This window comes from Cnephaeus nilssonii, assembly GCF_951640355.1.
Source record: "Cnephaeus nilssonii genome assembly, chromosome: 4".
Lineage (NCBI taxonomy): Eukaryota > Metazoa > Chordata > Mammalia > Chiroptera > Vespertilionidae > Cnephaeus > Cnephaeus nilssonii.
In genome coordinates, this window is record NC_137075.1 from 65,379,681 (window position 1) to 65,400,301 (window position 20,621).

General features: G+C 52.0%; 1 protein-coding gene across 2 annotated transcripts in view; it reads right to left on the bottom strand.

Annotated features, from left to right (window-relative positions):
* The window catches only part of MEGF11 (multiple EGF like domains 11), a gene marked incomplete at its 5' end in the record, with an annotated part of 356,031 nt that overhangs the window by 20,318 nt on the left and 315,092 nt on the right, over positions 1–20,621 (bottom strand). The window contains 11 exons of one of the 2 annotated variants that reach the window (XM_079769267.1): positions 292–410; positions 1,984–2,220; positions 3,530–3,658; positions 4,165–4,293; positions 4,778–4,906; positions 5,944–6,072; positions 11,434–11,568; positions 11,910–12,056; positions 17,295–17,397; positions 18,474–18,637; positions 19,584–19,704. In XM_079769267.1, coding sequence (XP_079625393.1) covers positions 292–410; positions 1,984–2,220; positions 3,530–3,658; positions 4,165–4,293; positions 4,778–4,906; positions 5,944–6,072; positions 11,434–11,568; positions 11,910–12,056; positions 17,295–17,397; positions 18,474–18,637; positions 19,584–19,704 — 1,542 coding nt within the window. The remainder of the gene's footprint in view (positions 1–291; positions 411–1,983; positions 2,221–3,529; positions 3,659–4,164; positions 4,294–4,777; positions 4,907–5,943; positions 6,073–11,433; positions 11,569–11,909; positions 12,057–17,294; positions 17,398–18,473; positions 18,638–19,583; positions 19,705–20,621) is intronic. The other variant, XM_079769268.1, reaches the window with a different exon arrangement.

The window sequence follows — 20,621 nt, forward strand, 5'->3', positions numbered from 1 at the left end:
TGTTATATTGAGTGATGCTATGATTAGTTACATGTGATGCCTATTGGTTACATGGTGCTTGTTGGCTCCATGTAACCTGTAGGTTCCCTATTACATGCTCACAGAGTGTTTACGTGTCCCATGGACCACAGGGCTGTGTTTCATGTATTGGCAGTTGGTTCCAGGGGGACCTTCCAGTGCGGGGGGCGGGGTGGGGGCAAGGGAGGAGGGGGTTACAGTTCCTTCCTGGGCAGAGGTGAGGACTGAATGGGTGGACAGTGGATAGGGGCTGGGGAGTCAGGGGCCCGGTACCTTGGTGGGGCTGTTCCTGTCCAGAGTGCTGGCCTGGCTGGTGGCAGGCCCCCCGCACTCCAGTGCGTAGTAGCTGGAATTGGAAAAGCACTGGGCATGGCTGCTACTTTGAGACAAATCTGGGAAGAGAACAAGTTGCCACATACCATCATACTCCTGCCCCTGGCATGAGATGCCCCAATACTAATGCTTGGGCTGGGCAGCCTTGAGGGTGCTCTGCAAAGAGATAGCCAAGACCTCCATCCCCCAAACTTTTGGCATCCACTACCCCTACTGAAATTTGTGGAGCCGGATTTCCCCTTCCCTTGCGGTGGCCTTCCCTGAAGCATGCAGGATGCATGGTAATGTTGCCAGTGTGGAGGGTGGCACCAGGAGCATGGATGAGGAAACGTTGGCTTTGACAGCCTCACTTGTCCCCCAGTCAATACTTAGGGCTGTGTTGATCCTCTCCTGCCTACCCCCCAAGGTTAGATCCCAGTAGTGAGGCCATAAAGAGAAACCTCCCCTTGGCTCCAGTCCTGCCCTCCTGCCCTATGGATTCCAGGACCTCTTGACAGGGCTGGGGGATTCCAGTGGAATGGCATGGGCAAACCTGGCCAAGCTTGCTTATTATAGTCATAGAAGAAAATCCCCAAATCTCTGGGCTTGGGCTTTCATCAGAGGATACCTGCTTTGGCTGAAACCCCAGGGTGGGAGTAGGGAGGTGGCGAGATTGCAAGGACAAGGACAAGTGTTTACATGTCCCATGCACCCTCTGCAGGGGACTCTGAGGGTAAGGTCTGCATCTGGGCCACCTCCATCTATCCTGGAGCACCTAGCATGGAGCTGGGCACACGGTAGGCAACATGTAGCAGGAGTGGGCTGACATGATGTTGGTTTTGTAAATACAAGGTGTAGGAGCCTTCAGATCAGCCATGAGCAATGGAGCCAGCTGGAGTGAGCTGTCATCCTTGTGCTCAGGGCTGAGAGCACTTTCAGAGCATTTCAATCTCTTCTTTTTAACTAAATATGAAGCAAAAAGCCTTCCTTATTTCTGAGGCAGCAGTCTAGGGTTGAGGGGAGAGGAAGGATCTGACCCAATAGTCCCCCTACCCGCCTCAGACTCCCATGGCTGATGTTTGGGATTACCACCACATTGATGGACAGGCTGATTTCCAATAGGCCTGGCCAGAGGGACATGCCCACACTTTCAGATCTCCCCCAAGTCAGGCACAACCCCCTTGGGGCTCTCCTGACTCTGGGAACTGGGAAGGGAGGTTTACTGAGACCTTCACCCAAAGAAGCAAAATGGGGACAATGGGTCCCAAAGCCAGTGTCCTGAGTTGTCACAGCCATCAGCTGGGAGAAGTTCCCCTGGAGAGTTTAGGAAAGTTGCTATTTAGGTGGGTGCTCTTGTGGTTGAAGGATGGGAAGGTCTGGGGAAATGGAAGGAGGCTCCTAATCACAGGCACTCAGAGCTGGGGGCCCAGGAAATGATACCCCATGGGACCTCATCTACTTTTCTCAAGTAGGCACCTGCTCTCCACTCCCATCATCTCTCTAGGGGAGTCTGAGCATCCAGCCCCCGCCACCCACCCTGCAGGCATGACCACCCACCTTCAGCAGTAAACTCGGGTGTCCCCAAGGATATGTTGTGGCTCTTCCTGGATTGTATGTGTGAGGGAGATGGGAATGCTGGGGCATAGCCCTTACCTGAGAGGGAGTAGTCAGTGCTGGTCATCCTCATGGCAGGTGTGTAGGAGACGCGGGGAGCCAGGTCGCGGCCCTTCTCTTTCTGCCGGCGTCGGCGCCAGGCGAACAGGCCCAGCAGCATCACAATGAGGAACAACAGGAGGACAATGCCTGTGACAGCACCCACCGAGTGCCGCTCTGCACCCAGCGCTGGGCTGATCTTGGTGTAGGGATTCAGCTCCTCCATCATGAGGGCGGCTGTGGGCGGAGGGAGGGCCTCAGCTGGGGCGCCTGCTGGCTCTTCAGATCTCTGTGGGACCTGGACTCCTCTAACACTAGGAGGCTTGGGTTCTGGTCCTGGCCCTAGTCTTTAATTCCCGTGATTCCAACCCCTTACTGTGCCTATTTCTTCAACTGCCTAAAATGAGGAGTCCTAGGGAACTCCCCAGGGACAAATGTGATTGTGGATTGGAAACAATGTTTGAATATTTTACTCTTTTTCAAAAAATAAGTTAGATAATAACTCATTTAACCTTCCCAGCAGCCTGATGAAATAAGGACTAATTCTTTCTCTTTCACAAATGGAGATACTGAGTCACTGAAGAGATTAGGTAACTTGCCCGAGATCAGACAACCAGTAATTGGTAGTGTCAGGTTTCTCACGAGTCAGAAAAACTGGACTCAGCCCCTCTTACTAGCTGTGTTTCTTAGATGTGACTTAAGAGAGTCCTCAGTTGGCTCAGTAATTGCACCCTCTGCAGGGGACTTGTGAGCACCACCTGACAGACTGGCAATGAGAGCTGTGAGTGCTGTACCAGTGTGCCTACGATTACTGCTCACAAAACCCCTCTTGATATATGTAAGGGCTAACTCCCATCAGAATGCAATGTACATGGTTTTGGTCCTTTTTCTGTCATGTGGATAACAGCCCATTCTTATTCCCCATTTCCTTAAAACCAATAGCAATATAATTCGCTACATGTTTGCAACACTTTACAGAGGGTTTTTTTTTACACAAAACCATTTCTCAAGGGCTCACATTATCTCAACTTGGTCGTCCTAATTGCCCTATGGGGGTCTTCTGACTGTAGACTTGGAGCCAAGGCTGAGCCCCTTTGGGCTCCTTGGCTCTCCGTGGAACCTCATGCCATGATGGAAGACAAGGGCTAATCTACTCTTTCCACTTTGCGTGTGAAGTAACAGGCCCAATAAAAGGAAATGACCTGCCCAAGGACACCTAGCAGGTTGACAGACCAGAACTTGGCAGATCTTCAGATGGCCTGGTGACTCCCCAGCACTAGCTTGTGGTTACCCTTGCTTGGCTCACAGGAAGCTTGCCAAGGATGAGCACAGTGAAGCTGAGACTGCCTGCTCCATCTGCTCTCCAGCATCTGGAACCTCCTCCCTCTCCTCTGTACCCACCTTACTCCCCCTCTCTGCCCAAAGGTGAATAAAGTCACAGAGTGTCCTTATACAATCCAGTTGTTCCTGTTGGGATCTCCCTAGAGTCTGCCTGCGTGGGGCCCTTTCCACAGCCCCTTGCCTGAGACTGCCATCTGTGTATTACCTTGGTCACACCTGATTCCTTTGAATCCAGAGCTGCAATAACAGGTGCCAGTGACGTGGTCACAGGTGGCATTGTTCATGCACTCACATAGCTGCTGACAGCCATAGCCAAAGGTTCCTGGGGCGCATCCTGTGTAACGTGAAGAGTTGGGTAGACAGTGAGATGCAGCCACACTCCACCCTCCCGTCTATACGTGGGCAGCTCTGCCTCACAGACCGGAACCTACTTCTCCAGCTCCCGCTGTGCTTTGATACTTGGGGGTAGACAGCAGCTCTACCTCTGAGTTGGGGGACACCCACCCCTATTTCCATTTAACACATTTATCAGTATCCTCCACATGCCAAGCCCTAAGCTGGGTGCTATACGGGCTGCAAAGAAGGATCGAACAAGGTCTGCCTCCCTCACGACCCCTCAGGCATCTGCTGTGCCTCAACAATCCACCATCCCCACCCAACTGGGGGAAGAAACCAAACACCAATGTAGGCACGATCTTTAGCGCTTTTCCTTGGGAGTTACTCCAGAAGTCAAGGGAGCAGGGTGTGGAGCCCAGAATGGGGGGGCCCTTCGGGAGGCTTTCCCTGTGGGAGGCTGAGGCCTGGCCCTGACACCCAGGGGCATGAGTTGGGACAGCTTACTCTGCTCGCAGTGTTTCCCGGTGAAGCCTGTGCGGCAGGTGCACTTGCCGCTGATGTGGTCACAGCTGGCACCGTTCTGACACTGGCACACGCGCCCACAGTCCTTCCCATAAAATGCTGCTGGGCAGCCTGGAGAAACAGGGAGGTGCAGCTGGGACCAGACCTGTCTCCTGCCACCTTTCTCTGAGCATGGGGTGAAGACTAGTGAGACCATGCACCTGGGCCATTCCCACACTCTGAACCCTCACACTGCGGGGGTGGCGAGTCCTTTTCAAAGGTGTTCTGGAACTAGAAGCCAGGCTGGGGTCTCCTGGCTGTGTAGTAACAGGCCACTCCTCTTCACTCTGGGTCCCACTGTCCAAAGGTGGTCTGGTCTTGGTGATTGCTGGGGAATCGGCCAGCCCTGACCTCACAGGACTCTGGGCTCTAACCCCTGAATCCAACCAAGCTTCTCAATCCTAGAGGTGGGAGTGCTCCCAGCCCAGAGGCCCCTTCTCCCCCGAGCCCTTGGACCCCACCTCCTGCCTTCCACGGAAGCCTGAACAATGCCCAAAGCAGCCAGCAGGCCACCTTGGGGTTTCTAAAGAGCTGGCGGCCAGGAGGCGGAGCTTACGCTGCGTGCAGAAGAGTCCGGTCCAGCCTGGGGTGCAGTGGCAGGCGCCGTCCTCCGAGCTGCAGCGCGCCCCGTTGTGGCAACTGCATGTGTGGAAGCAGGCAGGGCCCCAGAACCCATGTGGGCAAGCTGGAGGCGGGTGGGATGGGAGGGTAAGGGCAAGGCAGAGAGGAGCAGAGGAGAGGGAGGGAGAGGGTGGAAGGGTGCACGTCAGAGTCAAGATGCCAGGATGCACCCAGGTGGCATTTCCTGACTATGGGGGGGGGGGGAGGGGGAGATCTGTATTCCCAGAATTCCTCTGTTCACTTCCTGGCCCAGCCACCCAGGATTTGCATTAAGTCCAGATTCTCAGCTCTGAGGGCTCCTTAAACCTTACCTCTTGGGACTGACTGACTTGGAATATATATATTTTCCAACTGTGTGTGTGTGTGTGTGTGTTGAGAGAGAGAGAGAGAGGAGAGAGATTGTAAACATCCTAGTTTACTATGTGAACATTGTGCGCTAACTTCCCCCTGAGGATGAGAACTTCCCCAGGGTAGGGACTCTACTCTTTTGGCTGGTGAGCTCCCTGAGGATGGCACCTGTGTCTCCATCAGAATGGAAATTCCCTCAGGCCAGACCATCTAACTGGGACCTCCCTAAGGGGTACAGGCTGGGTCTCACCCATCAGCCAAGGAGCTACACAGAGTAGTTAGATTGGATACACCTTACATGAACAGCCCCCCATAATGCCCTTTCTAGGCTTAATTGGTGCCCAAGACCATTCACATGGGCCACCCACAGGATGCCCTCACCCCTATAAGGTGACTGCCCTGGCCTCACCTCACTTCCTACTCCCTAACTCCAACATGCCAGTCAGTCCTTGACCCCTCTTCTCTCCATCCAAATGTAGGGGCCACTCCTTGCTCAGGTGCTGATGGAGTATTAATTTTCAGCATTAACAATATTAATGGTACTACCAACAATATTAATACCTTTGATACTGGCAGTTAATGCCAGTGATCAATTCTAATAACTAATCATATTAGAGAGCTAAGCGGGACTCAGGTAGACATTCCTATCACTGGAGATTTCAGCTCTGGGAGGTAGAGGCACCAGTGGCAAGGAGTGGGGTGTTTGGGGGCCTTACCTGGGGTAGGGGGCATTCCCAGGAGGCAGCAGCTTACCCTGTGAGCAGTCCTTGCCAATCCATCCAGGGAAGCACTGGCAGGAGCCATCAATGGGGCTGCAGGTCCCATTGTTGGCACAGGAGCAGAACTGGGCACAGTCCTGCCCAAAGCGCCCTCCAGCACACACTGTGGGCACAGGACAGCTTGGTACCTGCCCTCCCATCAATACTCAGACCACCACCCACAGCTGCATTCCCAGAAGTTTCTAGACTGCAGCCTGGTCTATGTAGGAACTGCCCACCTCGGCCCTTCTCCATTTGCACAGGAATGAGTTCCCCCCTCGTGCTCACAGCTGCATCCCCTCCAGCAGAGGAACTGATTGAACCCCTGGGGTAGGATCACTTGACGGAGGTCTCGCAGACACAGTGGAGAGCTGGGAATCCCACTGCTGCACCCACCCAGTGCTCCCTGCACTGCTCCTCAGCCTTCTGCCCTCCATTACCACACTCTTGCCAACATTACTAATCCCATCGCCATGAGGCAGAGGATGTTCGTAGCTGGAAGGAGAGGGACAGATAGACGCGGAAGGCAGGTCTGTCTGCTGTTTATTGGAGGACTGGCCCTGATGTCTATCCCTGTCCACCTATTTCCTCTGTTTCTCCAAATCTGACCTGTTCCTCAAGTCTAAGCTCAGCCCTGTCTTCAGGAGAGCCCCCCTGGGTCCACAAGGAGCTCTCACTCACCAAGCTTCCAAGGTATTTCCACCTTGAGTCGCTTGTAGGGTTTGGTGTCAGCCACTCCCGGAGGAGTCACTCATTGGCCCCTGGAAGAAGGGCTAGTTTCCTCAGCTAGGCCACAAGCAACTTTAGGACTAGGTCGGAGTGTTAATCGAGCACCTACCTTTCATTCCCCCCTGCAATCCCTCCTCCACCTTCTTCCTACAGCATTAGCTCTCTGAAGCGGTTGTCTTCATGGCACACCTGAGCCTTGCCTGACATCCTCAGAGGCTCCCTGGTGCCCCAGAATAAAATCTGGATCCTAGAGATCAGCACTTAATCTGCCTCATCCAGACACATGAGCCACTAACTCACACACCACTTTCCAAATGCGCCTCATGCCTATCTTCACTCAAGCTCTTCCCTTCCCTGACCCTCATTCCAGCTGTAGAAACCCTACCCTGCCTACAGGACTCATCTCAAATGCCACCTCCTGCATGATCCCTCTGCAAGAGGCGGCTAGTCCTTCAATATCAATTCGCTTCTTCCTTAGGCCTATGGCCCCCTGGAATAAAGAATTTATTTCCTTGGTTCCTACAGAGCTTGGTGTGGCCATGGGACTACACTCTGGCCAATGGTAAGTAGAAACGTGTGTCTCTGCCTGTTCTCCTTGTTCAAGGATAATGTGGATTATGGATAAGAATGTTGGGTGAGATGGCTGGAGCTCAAGCAGCCATCTTTCATCAGACATGGAAGCCACGTCCTGAGGATGGGAATGGCTGAACGAGAGAGAAGGAGCCTGGGTCCCTGACATCTTTGTAGGATGTTCTACCATTCCCCAGTGGCCAACTTCTGGATCTTCTCCCTGTTTTGTTTTATTTTTAACTAGAAGCCCGTTGCACAAAGTTTCGTGCAATAGACTTTCCTTCACCTGGCTGCCAGCACCAGTTTTCCTCTGGCCACCCGCCAATCGGAGTGCCTCCCGAAGGCTGGGGGTGGGACTCGAGGTGGCCGATGGCGCTGGCTGGAGGCGCTCCGGCAGGTGGCCAGAGGAAAACTGCTGCTGGCGGAAAACTGATGCCAGCAGCCACGCAATCAGCCACCCCGAGTTCCGCCACTGGCGCCTTCTGCCGGCTCTATGGGTCCTCCCGCAGCCCAGCTGGTTAGGCCTGTGAGAGGAGCGAGTCCCCGCACCCCCGCTCCTCCCGCCAGCCAATCGGCCACCCTGAGTCCCAACCCCTGCCCCCCCCCACGCCTCCAGCCGGCCCAATCATGGGCGTAGCGGAGTGATGCAATTTGCATATTACCTTTTTATTATGTAGGATATGTGAGGGACATAATGTTTGTCATTTTCAAACCAGATATTTTGGGTTTTTAATGTCACCTATAGCTGAACTTGGTCCTACCTGATTCACTTCCTCTTCTCTGTTCTGGGGGGCTATTTGTTCCTGTTAGAGCTTCTAGAACACTCGGCTAGTTTCTTCCCTGGTCTTCTGTTACTGTGGCTTGTGTACCTGTTTCAGGCCAGGCCTGGGTTCTACCCATGTTTGTGGCCCCCACAATGCCTGGAGAAACAACAGTCTCTTAGGCACGGTGGCTGAGTGTGTGGAAATACACTGGCCACCCCTCTCCCCAATCGTCTCCCAGGTTCTGCTGCGAAAGGCAGCGCTTAAAAATTTCCCCTCTAGCCCTAGCTGGTTTAGCTCTGGATAGAGTGTTCACCTGCGGACTGAAGCGTCCCGGGTTTGATTCTGGTCAAGGGCATATGCCCACGTTGCGGGCTTGATCCCTGGTGGGGGTGTGCAGGAGGCGGCCAATCAATGATTCTCTCTCATCATTGATATTTCTCTCTCTCCCTCTCTCTTCCTCTTTGAAATCAATAAAAAATATATGGTAAAATCAATCAATCAATCAACAATTTAAAAAAAAATGTTCCCCTCTAGACTCCAGGCTTTGTGAGGGCAGGAACTTGGCTCTCTTGCTCTTGGTGCGGTCTGAGTGCCCAACACAGTACTTGGTGTGCAGCAACCACTCAGGAAGCGTTGCAAAATGGCCAAAATAGGCCCCAGCAGCAGTGACCTTCCAATCGTTTCTGCTAGAAGCTCCTGTCCCTTTGAGCTCCTCTCAGTTCAGCATGCTCTCCTCAAAGCCCAGTACCAGCAGCCCTCCATCCTCCAGGCTTCCTTGCATTCCTGTTATGGGAGAGGAACTCCACACAGAGGAATATGGGGAGGTCTTGATTCTTGAAGAGAGAAGCAACTTCCCCAGGGCCCAGGCCTCTTAAAGCTTGGGCTACACTCCCCTTTATGCAACACTGCCTGGCACCCATATTGCCAGCTCTTCCCCAACCAGATTGCGGTACCTGGGATCTGTGCCTCGGATCCTTGGCCACTCTGTCTCTCCTGGACATGATTAGTGGTTGGGACAAATAGTAAAAACAGCGTGGTCCGCCAAGCTCTCCGGTCGAAAGCCTTGGGCTCAGGTTTTATATGTTCAACAAGCCCTTCTATGGCACTTCTGTGCCCCAGGCACTATTCATAGTGCTTCACAAATAGGAGTTCAGTGAACCTGTAACACTCATTATTCTATATTTTCATTATTATTCCTTTCTATTAACTCTATTTCAGATGAGAAAACAGATACTGAGAGGTTAAGTAACTTGCCCAGGTCACACAGCTGGAAGTTCTGTCACTTACTGGCTAACTAGCTTTGAGCAAACCACATCACTCCTCTCAGAGTTTCCCCATCTTTGAAATGGGATTTTAAGCTTCAGGCTGTGGGTTAATAGCTATGGGCAGGGTGGCTGATTGGGGCCCTGTGCTCCTGGTAAAACCCCTAGCTCCTTCCAGGGCAGGTCCACTGCCTGGAGGATGATAAACATCTCTCCTCTTTGCAGTTCAGGCTCTGGCTTCAGCTTCCTGAAAAACATGTAGTCCAGGCCCCCTGGGAGGTGTGGATTTGGGTAACTCTTCCCCCCTGTCCTGGCTAGAGCTTTCCACTCCCCCCATCTCCAAAACGAGCTCTGAGCTTCTCTAACAAGACCATCTTATCTTCCAAGTCTTTGTCACAGACACAAATCTTTGACAAATCCACCCACAGAGCTGCTAATGCGATCAGTATAATACATTAATTGGTCCACTTCTTAGCTGAATCAAGAGTGAGGAAGAGAGGGGTGGTGGAGAGAAGGGGTGGGGGGGGGCTGGTGAAAAGAAAACATCTGGTTATATTTAATCTATGTTTAATGATTCTGCATGAGCAATGTCTGTAATTTGTAACTCGCTGGAAAGCTGGTCATTAGAAAGTGTCAGTTCAATTTTTTACAAGGTTTGAGACTTAACCAGGGCAGTTGCCATTAATAGCAAACTCTATTAGATCTGTATGTGGGAAATACACATTAGGCCAGTGGGCGATAAATCAGACATCGCAGGATCTGAGAGTTACTCCTCGGGCTGCTTAGGTCCTAATTTAGACTCAGCCTATCTGTATTGATGGCGGGGTCTCTGGTGTTTAATAAGTAAACCTCGGTGTGTCAGGTTATGATTAAGCTGTCCTAGGAGGGCTGCAAGCAAATGAAACTGTCACATATGTTTCCCTGGGGCCCAAACTTCTCATGACCTCAGAGCATCATGGAGTAAACTTTTCACTCATACATATTAACGGCCCATCCACTTATAAAAATAGCCCAGCTCAGTGGTGATTATTCATCAAAAGAATCAGTTCCCTGGGAGGTAGTCAGCTCTCGTTGGAAGTATTTAAGCAGAGGCCAGATGAGATTCCTGCACAGATGACCTTGACATTGCTTTTGGCTCTAAGTTTACCTTAGTCTAAGATCCCTTCCCTCCTTCCAGGTTAGAGTGCAAATTCTGTAACCTTGTGTTCAAAGCTGTTCCGAAGGCCCCGACCACCTCCTCAGCCCTTTCCCATCCCCAGCTCCGCCATCCTTCAGCTATTCCCTACTGCTGGGCAGTCGCGTGTCTGCTACCCTGTGCTTTGACCAGGCTGTTTCCTCTACCCAAATGCCTTTCTTCCTTCTCTGCCTTTCAAGCTGAGGCCCAGTGAGGTCCTGCCCAGCATGGAGCCATCTCCCAAATGCACACTGCCCTGGGGACACTAAGCCGGGGGCTGCAATAAGCAGTGGTGTGTGCTGGAGCCAGCTTCGACCTTTGCACTGTTGTTAAATATTCAGGATTTCTGTGACAGGTGTTAAACCACTGGAATCAGCCATAGTGGGAATATTTAATAGAAATTTGCAAACATTATAAATCAGAGCTCTCCCCCGCAGAGAGCCAGTTTAGCAGCACACCAAAGCAAATACACTTTGAGTGGTAGGGGTTGGCTGGAGTTGGCGTTGGGAAGGGTTCTGCAGCTGAGACAGGAAAGGGGGTGGTGTGTGATTGGTGATGTTGGCCTGAGTGCGAGGGGAGGAGGACTTCAAAGTTGCCATCTCCAGCTGAGCCAGAACCGACTCCTCTGAGCTCCCACAGCTTTCTCTGCCTCTACCACTCGGCCCTCGTGTAAGCCATGAGGACCTCACCTACGCTTGTGTTATTTTTCATCCACTTAGCACGGGCTTTGGCATCAGAATTTGTTTCTTGCTCTGCCACTTGCTAGCTGTGAGACCTTCGAGAAATGATTTGACCTCTCTGAGCCTGTGCCTTTAACTGCATCATGGCTTTGTCTTATGCCTTGTGGTGCCCAGGTCTTAGAAAGGTAGGCCCAAGCCCTGAAGAGTCAAGGAGCTGCCTCCACAGATTATGATGAGACTCCCAAACCCTTCCCTCCCTCCCAGGACTCCTCACCTCCCTGGCTCCCATCCCCCCTGAGACAGTACCTTGGTTGCAGAGGGCTCCGGAGAATCCGGGGAGGCACTCACAGACGCCGCTGACATGGTGGCAGGGCCCGCTGCTGTGCACGCAGAGGGGGCACGGCTGGGCGCAGCTGTGGCCATAGAACCCAGGGGGGCAGACTGGGGGTGATGGGGAGATGTGGTCAGCAGCCCAAAGGGCCTCAGCCAGCCTGGTCACCCTTCTAGTTCCACATAGTGATGAAGGGAGGCTCCTCAAAAATACAGGGAGAGCCACACCCGCCACACCTTGGAGGGCCTGTCTCTTTGTACAGAGAAGAGCTGTGGTCTGGTCCTCTTTCCATGGAGGAACTGGGCTGGGCCCTGAACTTGGGGGCAGAAAAGCCAGGGAGAGAGGGGACTAGAGGAAGGGGAGGACTAGTTCTAAATCTAAATGGGAATGGATGGGAGGATGAGGTGACTGAGGTGAGGTCTGAGGATGGAGAAAGGGGGCTCAGCCTTACTTCTCTGGCATAAGGGTCCTCGGAAGCCAGGGGCACACTCGCAGCTCCCATCCTCTGGGGAGCAGGAGCCGCCGTTCTCGCAGCTGCAGGAGACGGAGCAGTTGGGGCCCCAGCGACCAGGTGGACACGTGCTGTCACAGCGGATGCCTGTGGGCCAGAGGCAGACTCAGGTCAGCGGTAAGAGGGGTCAGGGAAAAGGAAGAACAACGGGCCCAGCCGGCATGGCTCAGTGGTTGAGCGTCAGCCTATGAACCCGGAGATCATGGTTCGATTCCTGGTTGGGGCACATGCCTGGGTTGCGGGCCTATTGGGGAGTGCAGGAGGCAGTCAATCAATGATTCTCTCTCATCATTGATGTTTCTATTTTTCTCTCCTTCTCTCTTCCTCTTTGAAATCAATAAAAAAAATTTTTTTTTAAGGAAGAATGGTGGGAAGGGGCACCATGCAGTATGAGAGGTGGAGGCAAACAGTGCATCTAGGAATGTAGAAGAAAAACCTAGCCAAGGCTTGGTCTATCAGGGAGGGCTTCCAGGAAGAGGTGATGCCATAACTGAGTCCTAAGGGCTAAGGGGAAACTGACCAGGTAAAGGAAACCCTATGTGCAAAGAACAGGAGGCAGGAGAGAGAATCATGCCTTGAAAGAAAAAATAGTTCTGTGTAATCCTATATAATAAAAGAGAAACATGTAAATTGACCACCCCTCCACTACACTCACCAGCCAATCAGGAGTGAGTATAAAAATTAACCCAACAAAGATGGCGGGTTAATTGCATACACAGGCGCCAGACGGAGAGTAGAGCGGGAGAGCCGGCGGAGAGTGGAGCGGCTTGCGGAACTTGGCTCCCCAAGCCGCTAGACAGAGAGCAGAGAGGGAGAGCTGGCAGTTTGGAGGACTTGGCAGAGCGGGAGGCTGTGGGATGGAGATAGAGCAGGAAGGGAAAACCCAGAGCACGGGGAGCACCAGGAATGCTGGGAGTAGTAGTTCTGGTGGCAGCCTCAGGACCAGAAGCAGAAGCCCAGAGCACAGGGAGCACCAGGAATGCTGGGAATCGTAGTTCTGGTGGCAGAGATCTCAGACACTAGAGCAAAGTGATCCTGGAGCAAGTTACTGTTGCGGTGGGGGATGGAAGGAAAGCAAAGGTGAGAGACATAAGTAAAATCAGAGTGTCTAGGAAAAATTAAAGGGAAGATATCCTAAAACTTCCAGGAAATCTCCACCAATGAAGCAAAGAAAAAAAAAAAAGCCTCTATTATCCTGTGAGCAACAAACCAAACTGGGTTGGGGTCTCTGACAATTCACTCATATGATTGCAAAGACAGACAGAAACTCCTGGATTGGAGAGGGCTCTCCTGAGGGCTCCCAGATTGGAGAGGGTGCAGGTTGGGCTGAGGGACCCACCACCCCCCGTGCACGAATCTTCGTGCACTGGGCCCCTAGTAAAGTATAAAATGAGATTTGGCAAAGAGATGTGATTGTGGGAATAAGGGACCAGATCATGAAGGGCCTCCTTCATTTTTGACATATTAGCTGGTATCTAAGGTTAGGCCTGGGAAAAACCAACTATGGGGCAAGTGAGTGCTGTTATGGGGGTTGCACACACTGGGAGTGAGCTACTGGCCCACCCATGTTAGCCCAGGAGCCACTGGTTCTCCCTGGGTCCCAGCCAGCCAGCTCGGGCCGGGGCCCAGAGAGTAGGTGGGGTCTTTTCAGATTCTTTGACCACAGTCCTCGGTGCAATATGTATTTTATATCATAGGTGCACACATATGTATAATAGAAACCAAGCCTTTGAAAAATGACATTTACTGTATATGATGCACTCTGATATTTTCTCTGCACTGTGATATATTCTATTAAGAAAAAAGCTAGTTGTGACCAACAAATGGATTTAATGACCTTCAGTTTGACAAATGGTGGTCTAAGGGGTGTGGATGGAATTTCTAACAAAGAGGAGCAAGGCCTACACATTCTTTTAGAGCTGAGAGGAAATTATGTGCTGGGGGTGATTACCTCCAAGGCTAAGCAGGAATTTGAAAAGGCCCGAGGCTGGAGGCCCCAGCTCTGGGGTGGGGTTTGTTTCCAGGCAGAACGTCTCCCTTGTATTAATTAGCTGAATGGACTGGTGGACCCTAGAGACCTGCGTGGCTTTGGAAGGTGAATATCAGAAGCTCAGAAAATCAGAATTAGTTTAAAAATCATGTCTGCCTTGTTACCATGACAGGGATTTTGAGAGGAAGAAAAAGGGAGGAAGACAGGCCCACTGAACACAGCCAGTCCTAGCCGCGAAGGGAGAGCAGTGTGACCAATTTAGCTGCAATTGTACAAGCCCACCTGGGCCGGCGGGGAGAGAACAGACAGGCGGGGAAGCAACAGGCTCCACTCATCCTCCAGTGCCCGTCCAGCCTGGTGCCTGCTCCCTCTCCCGGACACAGGTGTCTGTGTGGAGCGGGAGGGGCAGCTTCTCCCCAGGAAACGGGATCTTTCCCCAGTGGGAATCTGGGGGCCACACTCCACCCCTTGATGGAGGCCTCTCCCTGGGGAGTGTTGGGTGTGCAGAGGTGAGTCCTGGACCTGCAGCATGGACTGACTGCAGGGGAGCCTGGGGAAGGGGACACCAAGGGGACACCGGGAAGCTGCAGAACCAGAGGCTGCCATCTGCCCCAAGGAATTCCTTTGCCCGCGGATGTTGAACACCCAGGCTGCTAACCCCCAGGGACTCTCCCTGCTTCACTTTTCAGGACCCTCCACACATCTCTATTGGGGTAAGAATCCACATATTGTGACTTCTAGTTCATGCCCCAAGGCCAGCAGCAACTCAGCAGCCCTCATCCTTTAGGGTCTCCTTCTCCAGGAAGCCTTCCTGGATGTCTTCCCAGGGATTCAAGCATCTAATTGATAGTCACCAACATACAGCTTTGTCCCCACCTATTGTTTGAATGTTTCATATATAGGAGTCCTGTCTCCCCTGCCAGCAATTTGAAGACAGAGATCCTGGTCTCCTGACACTTTTGATCCTCCTTGGTACTTCTAATGGACGGGGATGTCGTCTTGGTCATTTTTGCATCTCTGCTGCCCAGCACAGTGTGTGACACACCATGGGTGCTCAGGGACTACTGCTCTTTTTGAGTTTTGCCATTCACTGTGGGTAGGACTGACACAGTGCTGGACACATGGTAGCCGCCAAATGAAGACTTGGTGAATGCTTGAGTCAGGGAATGCTAACTGAATGAGTAAATGGCTCCCCCTGAAAATGGAATCCTGTGTCTTCCATCCTTGTCACTAATGTCCTGAGACCTTGGGCAACTCCCTTTCCTTATCTGTAGCAGGAACAGGTTGGAATATTTCATCTTCAAGGTCTCCTTCACTTTGAGAGGAAAAACCATATATGGTTATAGGCCAGCTCCTTTCAATTTATCTCAAGAAACATGTGGTAAGCACCTACTATGTGCAGGGCAAGATGAATTAGTCACGAGGCCAGTCGTCAAGAAGCCTGTGGCTCATGGGGGCAAGGGGAGAAGACGTGCACACACTTTGGGCCCAGAAAACCTGGTGTTGCGCCAGGCACAAGCACTATGCCAGGGGCTGGGGAGGGGCCACTGAGCAGGCGGCTGGGGCCTGCCCCCCATCCCCTCCCTATCTCTCCTCAGTCCCCTTCTGCCTGATAAACCCCAGGACATCAATCGCTCCTTTGAAATGTCTTCAGGACCATGTTTGGGGAAATTAGCTTTAGAACAGCAGAGGCTTTACTGAAAGGCTGTCCATCAAAGACAGAATTTCTAAGCACCAGATGTCATTAAAATCTTACCGGCGCACTTGAAATTAAGGCAATGAAAAATTAAAGTGGATTTCTACTTGGCTCCAGCTAAGAGTCTAAGGTGCCAGTGTCCTGAAGGGCAGGGCAAGGGGAGCCAGGTCGAAGATTCTGCCGAGGAGGCAATGTCCCTGGCCCTGGGCTGCTCAGAAGCTTTCTGCTTACAGAGAACAGAGGCTGCTCGGCAGCCTGGTGTGAATTATTTATCTGAGGACATCCGCTGCCAGCAATGCCTGCATTTCTGTCTCCTTGGGCCTGGCTAGTGGGTTCATTCACGCAGTCTATCATTATTCAGCACTTCCTGTATTCAAGGTTTACATTTACTGAGCACTTACTATGTGCCAGGTACTGTTAGCACTCACAGGTATTAATTCATTTAAGCTTCAAAAGGACCCTGTTGTCTCAAGGATTATAATTATCTGCATTTTATGAATGGAGAATCCAGGCCCTGAGCAGTTAAAGGACCTGCCCAAGGTCACAATCCCGAACAGTCGGGCTGCGCTCTTAACCGCCGTGTTATCGTATCTCCGTGTGTGGCAGGCAGTGGACACAGTGGCGAACAAGGCGGATGTGGTCCCTTCCTCCACAGAGCTGGTGGTGGAGGGGGAGAGGCAGATAATAAACAAATAGCTACAATTGCGGTTTGTTCTGCAAAAGGAAAAATGTAGGGCATTATGAGAATAGATAAAGGTTAAGGGGTGGGTTGTAGCTGGGGGAGAGAGCCTTGCCAGAGGAAATGACCTTGGAGTTGAAATCTGGTGGAGGAGAAGGCGTTATCAGGTGCAGAGACAGGGGGATCCAGGCAGAGGGACTAGCTTAGGAAGGCCTGGGCGGCTGGAACAGTGAGTGATGGGAGGGGGCAAAGGAGAGGTAGAGGAGTTGGGCCGACGCCAATTTCATGTGGGCCCCAGGTCATCTTAAGGATTCTAGATTTTTTTTTAAATTTTATTTTTATTTATTTTTATTTATTTATTTATTTTTTAAATTTCTTTATTGATTAAGGTATCAAGGATTCTAGATTTTATATGAATGCCATGGGAAGCCATGGAGGCATTCTGAGCAGGGACTGATGTGAAAGGATCTGGGTTTTGAAAAGTTCATGTTGGCCACTGTGCAGAATGGATGCGGCTGGGCAAGAGGGGAGGCGCAGAGACCAAGCAGGAGGCCCAGGCAGTGTCGGCTGAGAGACAGTGCCTGGTGGGCCAGAGTGGGGCAGTGGGAGGGAGAAAAGTGATGGATATAGAGACGAGCCTGGGCTAAGGAGAAAGTTCCTGGTCTCCCTCTGCACCATAGCTTCTGCAAACACCTACATCCACCAGGGGTCAGCCTTTGTCTGATTCTTTATTGGTGTGCCCCTTCCTCTTAGGAGAGAGCCTGCACAAAGGTGTTCAATAAATATTTGTTTACTCAAATTGAGTGGAATGGAGAACTGAAGCCCAGGAAATAAAGGGAAAGGTACATATTTACGAAGCAAGAGGAAGTAATGAAGGAGAGAGAGCAGTCAAGAGAAGAAAGAAAATACCAAGAGCCCAGTTTCCCAGGACTCGGTGGTGATGAGGCCGAAGGGGGTTACCTGTCCATCCTGCCAGGCAGCAGCAGTGGCCTGTCACAGGATCACAGCCATCGGCGTGGCTACAGTCACAGCGCTCACTGCAGTTCGGCCCAAATGTGCCATCCTGTGGACAGAGGGGAGAGAGAAATGATCAGCTCTAGCTCCCCAGAGCCCCACACACTTCTGTTGGAATTTGATGACAAAACTGAGCCACTGCCCCACAAGGGCGCACAGAGACTCCGGCTGGGGCGCAGTGGGAACATTTTTTATAACTGGGTAACCCCACGGCCATGGAGACCCTCCAAGGAATTCTCTGGCTGCTTTAACAAGAGCATGGGGTTTGGAAGGAGGGAGGTGATGGTCCCGCCCTGCTTCTCAATGGTCAAGCTCAGAGGGCTGTAATGACTATCCATTAAAATTGTAAGTGGAAATGCACTTTGCAAATTGCAACACATCAATCACATGAGGAATGACTGATTTATTCTTTGTTACTAGGGAAGAGGTGGTGACTAACACGTGTTGGGTGCTCATTAGGTATCAAGAGCCTTATGTTCTCTCCACAATGACTCTATGCAATGGTTCCATTCTACTCACAATTTAGAGGAGAAACATGGTTAGGGAAGGGAAGTATCACGCCCAAGGTAATAGAGCTAGGAGGTGGCAAAGACAGGATTTGCACCCAGGACTGTAGGACTCATGCGACGACATCACATCAGTTGGTTTAACTTAGTCATATCTTAGACTGAGATCCAGTGGTTACGTCTGGTGGTTATTGCTGGATAGTGCTTGGTTCAGGCCTCCCACACCCCAATCATAAAATGATAGACGCTGGAAGCAGAAAGAAGCTAAGACATGATCTATCAAGGCAACTCTGGTGGATTAGGAAGGGCCGTCCTATAGCACCGTATTGCGAAGGATTCTGAAGCTGCATTTGGGCTCAGGTAAACATGCGAGTCAACTAATGTTTACCGAGAGCTGCAAGGGGCAAGGGGTGCCACATAACCGTATCTGCCAAGTATTTGCCATTTTATAGATGAGAGGGCTGAGACCTGAAGGAGGAAAGTGGCCACAGAGAAGTTTAGGGCCGAGACCTGATCTAAGGTTTCCATCTGTGCTCTTCTCTGTGAACAAAATAACTCCAGGGAAAGGGTATGAGGGGATGCTGGGCCCACAAGGTCCTTTGCAGCCCTGGACACTCACCGGGCAGGGCAGCTCGCAGGTGTCTCCCAGCCAGCCGGGGGTGCAGGAGCAGGAGCCATCTGTGGGGCTGCAGGCCGCCCCATTGGCACAGGTGCAGCTCTCGTTGCAGTTCAGGCCCCAGGTCCCGCCGGGACAGGGCAGGGTGCAGTCGAGGCCCTGCCACCCTGAGGGAGGGAAAGGCTGTCGGCTCTCCATTCAGGCCTAGCACAGCCTTCTGCTCACGCTCCCCAGCTCTGTACAGGGCATCCTGCCCAAACCCAAACCTCTCAGGTCGCTGGGTTAGAACACACATTCCACAGAGTCCACTCCGAAATACGGTTGCCCAGGCTGGGTGGCTGTGACGGCTGTGAGGAGAGCTGGGGCTGGGATGCGGGTCTCCCGCCTCCCAATTCTCACTGTTTTTGCGCGGGCTGATGAGGCCACCTGGGATAGGGGACCAGCTGAGGAGGGGAGGGCTGTCTCAGCCCAGGTGGAGTCAGCCAGCCGATCTCAGGGCCGTTTGTTTTGGGGACGGCCTGATTTCCCACTCTGAGGCTGGTCATTGGCCAGCTTGCCTTTGGATCCTTTTCTCCCTCCCCTGCTCTGTTCTATGTCCCAGGGGTGCCGACCCCTGTAGCTGCATCGCCCAAGACCCCCTCCGCTGGCTCCCAGATGGGCTTGCTGATGGGAGACCTGGCCCACAGACCAGAGTGCGGGAGCAGGAGAGACGCCAGGTGTCTCTTATTTCTCTGCCTTGAGCCTCTAGTGGGGCTGTGTCTCCTTCGTGCTCCAGCTCTATTGTGCTGTCCCTCTGTCCATGCCCCAGCTCCACCAGGTGGCCCTCACTCCCAGGAGTGGCAGCAGATCCTCCCACAGTTGCTCATCTCTGGTTGCTCACCTCACCTCTGTACCTCCTTCAGCTCTTCTCACATCAGGTAGCAAATCCCCTTTATTTCATTCCCACTGTTGAAGCCCCCGGCCTGGGTTTTGGTGGCTGGAACCTGATATACAGGCTCCCTGACCCTGCGTGTGGGTGGATGGGGCAGGAGCAGCCCAGACCCCCCCACTGGTGGCCCCCCTGGGGAGTGTGCACACCTGAAAGGGGTGGGATTGGGAAAGAAGGCACGTTACCTTCCTTGCAGGTACAGGAGCCGTCTACTGGGGAGCAGGTGCCACCGTTGTTACAGCTACAAACAGATGAACAGTTGGGGCCGTAGGTCCCTGCTGCACAGGGAACTGCACAGACCTCTCCCTGGAAAAAGAGGTGAATTTTGGATCAGAGGTTGCCCCATGCTGGGTGGCTGTGACCGGCAAATAATGACCCTTACCCAAGATGTCTATGTTCTGGAATCTGTATGTTATCTTACAGGGCAAAAGGGACTTTGCAGATGTGATTAGGACCTTGAGATGGAGAATCCTGGATTATCCAGGTGGGCCCAATCTAATCACATGAGCCTTTAGAAGTAAAAGATAATTAAAAGGGTAGCCTGGAGATGTTCTCCACCTGCCTTTGAAGATGGAGGCGGGAGCCACAAGTCAAGGAAAAAAAGGAGGGACCTCAGTCCTACAACCATAGTAACTGAATTCTGCCAGCAACCGACGGAGCAGGAAATAGATTCTCCCCTAGAGCCTCTAGAAGGAACACAGCCTGCCAACACCTTGACTTTAGTCCTAGCAGACCCAAACTAGACTTCTGACCCACAGAAATGTGAGATAATACATTTGTTTCGTTTGAAGCCACTAAATTTGTGCTAATTTGTTATAGCAGTAATAGAAAACCAATACAGCGATCCTTACCAGTTGGGGGAGAGTCAGGCTTCCAGACCACAGCTCCAGGATGGGCAAAGCCCCCAGGGAGCTTGACCTCTGAGTCTGTATTAGGTCACAGCAGCCCAGAATTGAACCCTTTTCCTCTCAGTCTTATTTGATTGTCAACAGCAAACCCAAGACACAGATAGTAATTTCCTATTCCTATTCACCTGAACCTCAGAGAAGTTAAATGTACTAGCAAGTAATAATAGCTAATGCTTATTAAGTGCTTTCTCAATATCGGGCACCATGCATCCATCATCACATTTAATCCTCACAGGACCCTCAGGAGATAGGAACTGTCGTCTCAGCAGTATTCGTACTTAATAGATAGAACAATTGTATGGAGAAGTTAGGTAA